This window comes from Eriocheir sinensis, unplaced genomic scaffold (assembly GCF_024679095.1).
Source record: "Eriocheir sinensis breed Jianghai 21 unplaced genomic scaffold, ASM2467909v1 Scaffold85, whole genome shotgun sequence".
In the NCBI taxonomy this organism is placed as follows: domain Eukaryota; kingdom Metazoa; phylum Arthropoda; class Malacostraca; order Decapoda; family Varunidae; genus Eriocheir; species Eriocheir sinensis.
In genome coordinates this window covers 563205-575722 of record NW_026112219.1, presented here as the reverse complement: position 1 = coordinate 575722, position 12518 = coordinate 563205, and the positions used below count along the sequence as shown (strand labels likewise).

Below are 12518 nucleotides of genomic sequence, written 5' to 3'. Positions count from 1 at the left end.
GCTGGGGGTAATTAAGAGGGGGGGGGGGGGGGTGACAAAATCACGAGGGAATGGCAAGTCGGCGGGCTATATGGGTCGAGAATGAAAGATCTGCGCTAGAAAAGAAATATGTACACTGCCAACTCCTGCCCCCAATATAAGCATGGCCTCATATACAACTAATGCAGCAAACGAAGGAATAAATGACTGAGACTAAAAACCTTGGCGCTAAAACACCTGTGTCCATATAGTCGGCAACCGAAGGACAGAGAGAATGGCTTGATGGGTTACATTCCGGCGGCGCGTTGCGTGACCGAGCACGTTAGACAGGGCTGAGGTGACACAGGGTAAGAACATCTGATCCCGTGACCATGGCGTACACGAATAGGCTGAGGAGGGAGAATAGAACATGATGGGAGGACACCTGTAAGAGGACGAGTGGCTGCACACACACACGCAAAAAAAAAAAAACTCGAGTAGGCCAGCGCAACTTACTAACAGTTTCCTACTTCTTAACTCCTTGGATGCGGATTTCCTACAAGAAGACATCACCAAGCTACAGGAGTGGAACAAAAAGTGGCTGCTCCAATTTAGTGAAGAAAAATGTGGTCATGCATCTTGGGAGGGGAAATCCAGCATATCAGCACCACATGGGAAACACTCCACTACCCACCACAGAGGGACAGAAAGACCTGGGAGCATATGTTACCAGGCTGCCAGTGAAGGCGAAATCCGTGCCAATCGCAGCGGACGGGTTAAACTCCGTAGTATGTTGCCTTTCTCTCTATCTTTTATTGACATCTTCATGCTAACTGTTCTGAAATTCCTAGCTGCATGCCTCCACTCCTCCCGTGATCCCCCTCCCCACGGCTTTATACTCGCTCATCCCTATGCTCTTCCTCATGCAAGAATTAACCAGCCTCTTCCTACCTAAGCTCTTTTGGTGGCATACTCTAAAACAATCTTCCTTTGTCTGTATTTCTTCCTTTCTGTGACATGAACGCTTACAAGAGGTGAGTATCGTGACATCCCTCTAATCGAAGCTGACACTCCGTTCAACTATTACTTATGAGCGTGAGCAGCGCTTTAGTGGGGTTTGATTCTGTGTCCTTGATCTGCCTCCTCTACCGTAAGATAAGGAAAGAGGTAAAGTAGTGTTGGATACTTTATGTCAAGATCACCCCTCTGTCCTTGCCGCTCCCTTCACCCGATCGTTCATCATCGTCATCATCATCATCAGCCGCTAATAGTTCATTGGGGATAAAGGTTTTACCCACTGATAATAATTATTGAAAAATTTTGTTACTGTTGTTAGTACTATTCTTCTTCTTTTTCTTCTTCTTCTTCTTCTTATTATTATTATTATTATTATTATTATTATTATTATTATTATTACTATTATTATTATTATTATTATTATTATTATTATTATTATTATTGTTATCATTATTATTATTGATATAATTGTTATCATTATTATTATTATTATTATTATTATTATTATTATTATTATTATTATTATTATTATTATTATTATTATTATTATTATTATTATTATTGTTATTATTATTATTATTATTATTATTATTATTATTATTATTATTATTATTATTATTATTATTATTATTATTATTATTATTATTATTATTATTATTATTATTATTATCATTATTATTATTATCATTATAGTTATTATTATTATTATTATTATTATTATTATTATTATTATTATTATTATTATTATTATTATTATTATTATTATTATTATTATTATTATTATTATTAATATTATTATTATTATTATTATTATTATTATTATTATTATTATTATTATTATTATTATTATTATTATTATTATTATTATTATTATTATTATTATTATTATTATTATTATTATTATTGTTATTATTATTATTATTATTATTATTATTATTATTATTATTATTATTATTATTATTATTATTATTATTATTATTATTATTATTATTATTATTATTATCATTGATTAATTATTTAGTAGATAAACTATCTGCCAGATGCTAGGCAGTGTATTTATGGGCCTGGTTAAGATGCCGTGTTTGTTCATATCGAATCATATTTGCTATTGACGTTCGTAACTTGGCTGTGTTGCTTCAAGAACGGAATGGTTGTTGTTTCTAATTAAAGGGTTGTTCAAGAACTGCGTAACGCCTAAGGGGGTAGGGGGGGCTATGGTGAAATGTTAGATGTGTGGCAGGGGGGGGGGGGGGGGGTGCAGCTATGTATTCATAACATTTTCAGACTTTGGCCAATGTTTCTTGCAAGATGTGCTTCTAGGATGACAAGAGAGAGTAATCATTATGGAACAGGCTTTTATCACATTTTAGTTTACAAGAATATGGTACTTAAAGATGTTGTGTTTTACTTTGTTTATAAATTAACTTTAAAAAAATATCACAAGCTAAAACCAGACGTCTTTCTTAGCTTTCAACTAAACTTGACAAACAATTTTGTCACCTTCCTCCTGTGTCTCTCATACTGGAGACCTCCTTCCACCTGGAAGTACAGGTGTGCCTCCCACCACTGTTGGTCTCGGGGACTCCTGTGGGCCGGTTGTGTCCACGAGCTGCTCATCGTGCCATTCAAGTTGAATCGTTTCAAGGTATAAGGTGGCACACATTAGTTCTCTCTGACGTCATGCTGCAAGGCGTGCAGGGTGGATCTTGTAAGGAGCCTCTCATCCTCCCTTTGTGCATAACTGCCGGTGCTTGATCAACGAGACCAAGGAGGCTATGTAGAGTCCACGCCTCTGACAAATAAATTATTCTATGCAGTTCGTCTCAGAGTGACAGGCATCCATAGTCCTACGGTATGCCTTTGGAGAATTTGTGTAGGGTGGACACAGCCGCTGCATTTTCCAGTGGGACAGTAACAAACAGTGCAACAAAGTACTGTTTGAAAATAGAAAATCGTGAAAAAAATATTGTAATTTAGCTCACCTTTTACCACACTTAAATTTCTAGCACGATACCTTTAAAAATGACCTTGCTGCGGGCCTTTAAATGTTTTAGAATTTATTTTGAAGTCTGTGTAAACCTGTCATCCAAATTCCTGTCACATATTTTGTTGTATTTCCTGTTTTTTTATATATTATTTTGTAAGAATTCTTCTACGTCTGGCAGTCATGTCGCTCTGCAGAGGGAGCCAGGAGGAAGTTAGTGACGGGATGTGACGAGTGGAAGGTGGTTCTGCGTGTTGAAGAGGTCCAACAGTTCCTCCAATATCCCAAAAGTGTCTAAGAACGAAGAAAGAAAGCGTGGAATGCTCAGGAAAATATAGTAAAATGATGTATGATGTGGATATATGACTGTATATGCTGATGTTTGCTGGCAGGGTTATTTTTCACTTTCAGTAGGCAGGGCGTAAATGAATCGTACATAAAGGTATTGGGAGCGATAAAATTTCAATAACAAAAAGATGTTAGGCAAGGCAATTCAATATCTACAAAATTATTCACAGATTTTTAGAAGTTAAAAAAGGAGTGCAATAACAAAGGAGGATAGAGGGTGAATACCCTAACCTTAGATTCTTAGTCGACTAAATGATCATGAAGAAATCATAAAAAGAATAATCAAAGAACTAAACAGTGAAAGCCTGATAGTAGGTCTGAAGATGAATAGGAAAACACTGAAGGTGATGTTAAATAAACAGTTGGCTGAACAAATTATGATCTGACAGGAAACACTTGAGTAGTGGAATACACCTACCTATAGGACGAACAATTAATGCAAGTTGGGGAGGGGGTGGCCGGGTGGTCAGCGTTAGGGCGTGGTGAGCCCGTAGACCATAGGTTCGTGTCCCACCGAAACACTCTGATTTCTCAAGTCATCGCCGTGTGGCGGAAGATTACCCACATGCTGCCCAGATCTTCAATCAAACCTAACTTCAGCGACTTCGGTCAAGAGGAGCACCGGGGGGCAGCATGGGCAGAGCAAGTGTCACATATCACGGCAACCACTATAAATTAAATTCGCCTGCTCCACCAACGGGCTGGGGTCGTCCAAGAGACCCCTCTAGAAAGCCCACCGTCCAGTCTACGAAAGGAAATCAGAGAGAGGGTAGGACTGATATACTGCTTTTTAACAGCAACATGGTACTCTCCTTGAAGAGAAAGGTGTACGGCAGCACATCCTGCCAGTCCTACCATATGGTTCAGGAGCTTGGTGCCTCACAACAGATTTAGAGTGATAGCTAAGAAGTACAATAAGAGGATTGGAGAAACAAATGCATGGCATAACATAGAGAGACAAGAAGCATTCATCATGTACTGGATAGCAGACAAAAGTTGAATACATTTCGATGACGACTGAGAATAAGAAATTGACGTGGGGAGGCTCTGTCATGCATATAACTGATAACAGATGGACAACCAAAGTAAGAGAGATGCAACCTAAATATTCTCGAAGGATGAGGTGGAGAGAAGAAAATAGAGCATTAGCTAGAACAGGATGGAGGGCTCTAACATCAGACATCAAACAGGGAGGGGAAGAACGTTGGAAAGGCCATTATCTGGCAGTTGCGTAGTAACGCCCGAAGATTATAGTGATGGCGATGAGTGATGTATATGTAATATATATATATATATATATATATATATATATATATATATATATATATATATATATATATATATATATATATATATATATATATATATATATATATATATATATATATATATATATATATATATATATATATACAAATTAATGTGAATATTAATAAAAATTATATATATATATATATATATATATATATATATATATATATATATATATATATATATATATATATATATATACAAAATACATATAAAATAATGTAAATATTAATAAAAATTCTCTCTCTCTCTCTCTCTCTCTCTCTCTCTCTCTCTCTCTCTCTCTCTCTCTCTCTCTCTCTCTCTCTCTCTCTCTCTCTCTCTCTCTCTCTCTCTCTCTCTCTCTCTCTCTCTCTATATATATATATATATATATATATATATATATGGTAGGAGTAGGTAGGAAGACACCTACCGAACGGGCGTGAGCTCCTCCCGGTCAGGATATATGGGAAGCGAGGAGGGTGCTGAAGCCCTTCAAAGACCCTTTCCATGTCCTCACTAACCGTTTCCCTTTTGTCTCATCAACACCAGAGAGCAGTTCAGCATGCTCTCAAAGACAGTTCCTCTCTTTCTACACCACACTACATTCACACAACACACACACCTTTTCCCAAAATTCAAAATTCAAAATGGCTAACGAAAACACCGCCTCGGAGTCCCCGCCTGGGGGGGACCATAAATTTCCCCAGAGAGGACTCCCCTTCTGGCTGCCGACTTGAGAGGTGTCCTGATAACTCCTCGAACCTCCTCCTTATCAATTTCTGCAACATTCGCGGTCTTCGTTCTAATTTTCATTCTGTGGAACACCATCTCTCCTCCTCTAAACCTCACCTTCTCTTCCTCACCGAAACACAGGTTTCTGAGGCTACTGACAGCAACCTCTACTCTATTTCCTCCTACTATCTCTATCCTAAATTTCAATCTAAAGCTGGATGTTGCGCCTACGTGCGCAACGACATCACTTGCTCTCGTGCCCACGACCTTGACTCTTCTGAATTTTCCACCATCTGGCTAAGACTTCATTGTCATTCTATTACTAAATACATCTGTGCTGTTAATCTCTCGCCCAACTCTACTAACTATGTAAAATTCTTTGACTATTTGAACTCTAAAGTGGAGCACATCTTGACTCACTCTCCCTTCGCTGAAATCTCCATCTTGGGAGATTTCAATGTTCACCACCAGCTTTGGCTTTCATCCTCTTTTACTGACCAGCCTGGTGAACAAGCCTACAACTTTGCTCTCCTCAACGACCTAGAGCAGTTGGTTCAGCACCCTACTCGTATTCCCGACCGTCTTGGAGACAGGCCCAACATTCTAGACCTCTTCCTTACCTCTAATCCTTCTGCTTACTCTGTCAAACTGTTCTCTCCGTTGGGCTCCTCTGATCATAACCTTATTTCTGTATCCTGTCCTATCGCTCCTGTACATCCTCTGGACCCGCCGAAGAGGCGATGCTTCTGGCATTTTGCTTCAGCTCGGTGGGACGACCTGAGGATGTACTTTTCCGATTTCCCGTGGAATGATTACTGCTTCCAGGAGAGAGACCCCTCTGTGAGTGCTCAGCGCATCACAGAGGTGATTGTCTCTGGAATGGAGGCATACATTCCACGTACTTTCTCTACTCCTCAAGCTAAAAAGCTTTGGTTTAATCATGCTTGTTCTCGTACTATTAAAGATAGAGAGGCAGCTCACAAATGGTTCCAGAGCCTTCGAACTCCCGCTAACTTTGATCTTTACATTTCAGCCCGGAATCGTGCCAAATCTATTCTCCGACTTACCAAAACTTCTTTCATTAATAGAAAATGTCAACACCTTGCTTCTTCTAACTCTTCCCGTGACTTCTGGCATCTAGCCAAAAATATCTCCTCCAATTTCACTTCTTCCTCTTTCACTCCTCTCCTTAATCTTGACGGCAGCACTGCCGTCTCATCTGTCTCTAAAGCTGAACTCTTCGCTCAAACTTTCTGTAAGAACTCCACCCTGGACGATTCTGGGCATATTCCTCCTACTCATCCCCCCTCTGACTCCTTTATGCCTGTTATTAAGATTCTTCCAAATGATGTTTTCTATGCCCTCTCTGGCCTCAACTCTCAGAAGCCTTATGGACCTGATGGAGTGCCTCCTATTGTCCTTAAAAACTGTGCTTCTGTGCTGACACCCTGCCTGGTCAAACTCTTTCGTCTCTGCCTATCAACATCTATCTTTCCTTCCTGCTGGAAGTATGCCTTTGTACAGCCTGTGCCTAAGAAGGATGACCGTTCCAATCCCTCAAACTACCGCCCAATAGCTTTACTTTCCTGTCTATCTAAAGCTTTTGAATCAATCCTTAACCGGAAGATTCAAAAGCACCTTTCCACTTCTAACCTTCAACCTGATCGCCAGTATGGATTCCGCAAGGGGCGTTCTACTGGCGATCTTCTTGCTCTCTTAACTGACTCTTGGTCATCCTCTCTTAGCCGTTTCGGTGAAACTTTCTCTGTTGCGCTGGACATATCGAAAGCCTTCGATAGAGTCTCTCTCTGTTCCTTTATCTCCAGTTTCCTTTCCGGCCGTTCTATCTCTGCGGTGGTAGACGGTCACTGCTCTTTCCCTAAACCTATCAATAGTGGCGTTCCACAGGGCTCTGTCCAATCAATCATCAATGATCTTTCCATAACAAACTGTCCTGTTCACTCATACGCCGACGACTCCACTCTGCATTATTCAACTTCTTTCAATAGAAGACCCTCTCAACAGGAAGTACATGACTCCAGACTGGAGGCTGCAGAACGCTTAACCTCAGACCTTGCTATCATTTCCGATTGGGGCAGAAGGAACCTTGTGTCCTTCAATGCCTCAAAAACTCAATTTCTCCACCTATCAAATCGACACAATCTTCCAAACACCTATCCCCTATTCTTCGACAACACTCAGCTGTCACCTTCTTCAACACTAAACATCCTCGGTCTATCCTTAACTCAAAATCTCAACTGGAAACTTCATATCTCCTCTCTCGCTAAATCAGCTTCCTCGAGGTTGGGCGTTCTGTATCGTCTCCGCCAGTTCTTCTCCCCTGCGCAGTTGCTATCCATATACAGGGGCCTTGTCCGCCCTCGTATGGAGTATGCATCTCACGTATGGGGAGGCTCCACTCACACAGCTCTTCTGGACAGAGCGGAGTCTAAGGCTCTTCGCCTCATCAGCTCTCCTCCTCTTATTGATAGTCTTCTACCTCTTAAATTCCGCCGCGATGTTGCCTCTCTTTCTATCTTCTATCGATATTTCTACGCTGACTGCTCTTCTGAACTTGCTAACTGTATGCCTCCCCGCTTCCCGCGGCCCCGCTGCACACGACTTTCTATTCATGCTCATTCCTATACTGTCCAAACCCCTTATGCAAGAGTTAACCAGCATCTTCACTCTTTCATCCCTCACGCTGGTAAACTCTGGAACAATCTTCCTTCATCTGTATTTCCTCCTGCCTACGACTTGAACTCTTTCAAAAGGAGGGTATAGGACACCTCTCCTCCCGAAATTGACCTTTCTTTCGGCCACCTCTTTTGATTCTTTTTTGGGAGCAGCGAGTAGCGGACTTTATTTTTTTTTTGTTTATATATATATATATATATATATATATATATATATATATATATATATATATATATATATATATATATATATATATATATATATATATATATATATATATATATATATATATATATATATATATATATATATATATATATATATATATATATATATATATATATATATATATATATATATATATATATATATATATATATATATATATATATATATATATATATATATATATCTATATATATCTATATATAGAATTCATTTGTTATATGTGGGCCTGGAAACATCCAAATAAAGCTGAAATACAAATTGAATTTATTATAAAGTTGCTACACGAATTTACTTTCTACATAAAAAACGAACGGAGCGATCGTAACATTAATCAGTACTTCAGAAAAATATATTCCGATATTACTTTGCTAAACACAGTTGTATAATTAGGAAAAAATGTTACTAAAGGAGTAAAAAAATAATAATCTGCTGGGCAGAGTAATTCTTTCGACCTAATACATTAAAAGTTGGTATTTCTTTTGAAAATCTGGGCAGAGGGACGTCAGCTTTAAGGGACGAGACAGTCAGCCAACACAACTTAAGCAGTAACCTGGACCCAGAGACAGCTGACTGCAATACGAGATCCGAGCGAGAAGGACGAGGCTGCGCACACACCTGCCCTCTCCAGTAACGTGATTTTGAAGTAGTTCCTCCAATGGTAGCATACACACATGGCCCTCGCCTCACAAAGGAGTAACTATCCTGTAATCTACAATACATCAATGTAATTTTTATTTTACAAGACTTTAAAAAAATCTACATACAGGGAAAAATCTCAAGTAATTCCTGAAAAGTTTGTATCATTAAACTTATTTTGCTAATGCGGATGTCATTCACGAGTCAAGATCACCACGTGGAAGACAGTGGCAGGACAGACTGAAGGGTTCCGGACATGGCATAATACACACTTTATCCAACACCACTTCGGAAATATTGTATATGTGAATTCCCGTGTTATCCTTGGCAAACTGCATCTGCATGTTGTGCCATACAAAAAGCAATTAAAAAAGAGTTATCTTTTTTACCTACATTAATCTCATCGTAAAAAGATGTTATGGTGAACCATGAGCTCACGTGTATGTGAATGCATTGTGATTATATGGTTGCTAGATCTATATACATCTAAATGTATCTAAACCTGTCCTGAGACATACCCGCTGGCAAACCACGGCTAAGGAGTCCTGATTTCCCTGCGTCGCTCAGGTGTTCTCGGGAAGTGGTTCAGTAACTCTGGGGGAACAGTTTTGCTTGAGAGAGAGAGAAAGGCGAGTGGGGGAATTAACATACCGATATAAAGCTTTATGAAGTCTTCTAGTTTTGTAGAACAGTTTTGTTTCACTGCTGGAAAAATAGCCTCTCTCTCTCTCTCTCTCTCTCTCTCTCTCTCTCTCTCTCTCTCTCTCTCTCTCTCTCTCTCTCTCTCTCTCTCTCTCTAGTACTGTAATAATAAGCTGCAACCATTAAATAATAAATTTATTGATAGCTCTTCAGCCAGACCGATGCTTCGGTAGATGTTCTTGTTCTCGTTTCACGTTTTTTTTTATTTGATTTTTATTTAATATTTAATCTATTGTTTTCTTTTCTTTTCTCTGCCGCAGTGGTGAGTGGCAAGTAATGGTGGGGAAGCATCGTGCCTGGCCAATGGCCGCTCCTGACGGACATGCCATTTACTGGATGACCGTCACGTGCATTCCAACTGTAAGTTACGGGTAGCAATGTCTTACTTCGCAGTCATGAAGAGCACACACACACACACACACACACACACACACACACACACACACACACACACATATATCTAAGTTCAAAGGGTCACAATGATGACAACAGCGACATACAAACGTGTCCACTATAGGGCGGTGGGCGGCAGCCGCGTCGGCCACTACTGCTCCTCGCCACCCTCGGGCAGAGAGGTGTGGCGGCGTCTGCGGTGGCGGCGACCGGAGCCAAGGTCACTTGTAGCACTAAAGACTTGCGTCTTCCTGGTGAGAGGGAGCGAGGGCGGTGCGCTGCTCGGCACGGAACCTGATGAAACAACCGATGTTGGGAAAAATGGATCAAGGGCACGGCAAGATGAAGCAAGAGTTGAGTATTTCTCCTCAGAGGAATCTTGGTGCTCCGAGATGGAAGCTGATGTGATGAAGAATGACTGTTGGCTGGACAGCGGGGTGATGGTCGGAGACCGTTGCGGGGCGTTGTGGCTCGACAGCAATGGCTCACTGGCGGCGGCCAATTTGGGACTCAACCGTGACAGGGTCAGAGAATTCAAACTGAGTTTTTTTGATGTTCGAGTATCGAGAAAACTACACGAAAAGATAGCAGGAGGCCGGTGGGGCACCGGGTGACTTTCTGCGATGAGGCGCACAGACTGTGCCTGGACGGATGCATCGGAGAGGCCAGGGAAGGCACGCGCAGGTGTTGCGAACACGGCAGCTGCACGACGGAGTGGCGGCGGCGAAGCACTTAGAAGCTCATTGGAGCATGCATGAGGTAGGGGAATATTCGACTGCGTGTAATGAAAAGTGTTGAGAGGGACTAAGAGGGAGGAGGGAGGCGTAGGGAGTGTGCTGGAGGACTCGACAGCGGTGCTGCCCGACATGAAGGACCGTGAAGCAGACAACTGAAAGCCAGAGGAAGATGAGTAAACCGACCGAGAAGTATCTGAAGTCGATGAGGAGTAAAAAAGGGATGAGTGCGGGGAAGAGGAGAGTGAGGGTACGAAGTTCGAGACGGTTGGAGGCGAAGAGTCACTTTCGAGGGAAGACTGAGAGGTACTGCTTTGAAATGATTTTGCTAAGGAATTAAACATTTCCACTTCATTTTCTCTGGAGTGATGAGGACAGGGAGGCGTCCCTCTTTCTTGCAGGCAAGATCTGGAGCCAGATTCCTGTGCGTCCTGAGGCAACATTCGTAACGGCTCACAGGACATACAGTTGGTGTGGACGTGACCTTTGCTTTGAACGCTGGAGCTCTGTACTTGATGACAGGAAAACCTTGTGTCTTTGGCAGCTGTTGCTAGTGCGTGGCCATGGGGCACATGCGGTGAGGTGACCATCAGCATGAACGGCGCATGAGCTGGATGCTGAGGACTGCTCGACGAAATGGAAGTTGAGGGCACCGGGGACGGCAAACCACTGCTGTGGAAGCTGGTAACTTGGTGAAGCTTGGCTGGGCCTTGAGGTAAATCTGACGAAAGGTAAAATTGATAAGATGCACTACTAATTAATACAACAGCAAGATAATGAACTAAATGCGATTATTGTAGTAACAACGCGTATACCATGCCGTATGTATGAATGACAATAAAGACGGCAGTGTGTCCTCCTGGTGTGGTCGAGGAAAGGACACGAGCACCACACCACCCGCCGCGCCTCACCTTTATAACTGAGGTCGTTTGCTCTGAGCCTCTGTAGGTGCCGGTTGTCCTCGTCACTAGGATGGGAAGAGAAAAGGTGTTACAATTAGTTTACGACAAATTATCTGAGCTGCGTCGACGCCACTGGAAGCAAACTGATTCTTGGCGGCTGTTCCCGTCCTTACAGAATGGCAGGTATGTGTAACGTCGGAATATAAAATACAGATATATATGAATATAGATATTTGTTTAAGTTTACAGCTGGTAAAGCGTCATACCTGTTAAAATTAACATATAGAATTGTTATTTATCTAAATTTTTGATGTCATGCGAATGTGTTATATATGATTCCCTCCAGCCTTATTTAGAGGGAAGCATCACGTCCTTAGGGGTATGTTGAATCTTAGTTATGAACATTTTTGTTTCACCTGGCTGCCTCTGCCGACCGGCTGTGGACGAAGACATCCTTCCTCGTATCCTCTTGAGGACTTACCAAACTGAGGATCTGACAAGTCCAGTATTATATATATATATATATATATATATATATATATATATATATATATATATATATATATATGCATATATATATATATATATATTATATATATATATATATATATATATATATATATATATATATATATATATATATATATATATATATATATATATATATATATATATATATATATATATATATATATATATATATATATATATATATATATATATATATATATATATATATATATATATATATATATATATATATATATATATATATATATATATATATATATATATATATATATATATATATATATATATATATATATATATATATATATATATATATATATATATATATATATATATATATATATATATATATATATATAT

General features: G+C 39.9%; 1 protein-coding gene across 1 annotated transcript; it reads right to left on the bottom strand.

Annotated features, from left to right (window-relative positions):
• Nucleotides 1–8494: 8494 nt before the first annotated feature.
• On the bottom strand, nucleotides 8495–12082 carry LOC126994695 (uncharacterized). The gene is made up of 3 exons (XM_050853992.1): nucleotides 12044–12082; nucleotides 11637–11692; nucleotides 8495–11446 (listed from the first exon to the last, which is right to left on the bottom strand). Exon 3 carries the CDS (start codon nucleotides 11319–11321, stop codon nucleotides 10143–10145), a length of 1179 nt encoding a protein of 392 aa, XP_050709949.1. The 5' UTR covers nucleotides 11322–11446; nucleotides 11637–11692; nucleotides 12044–12082; the 3' UTR covers nucleotides 8495–10142.
• Between the last annotated feature and the right edge of the window lie 436 nt (nucleotides 12083–12518).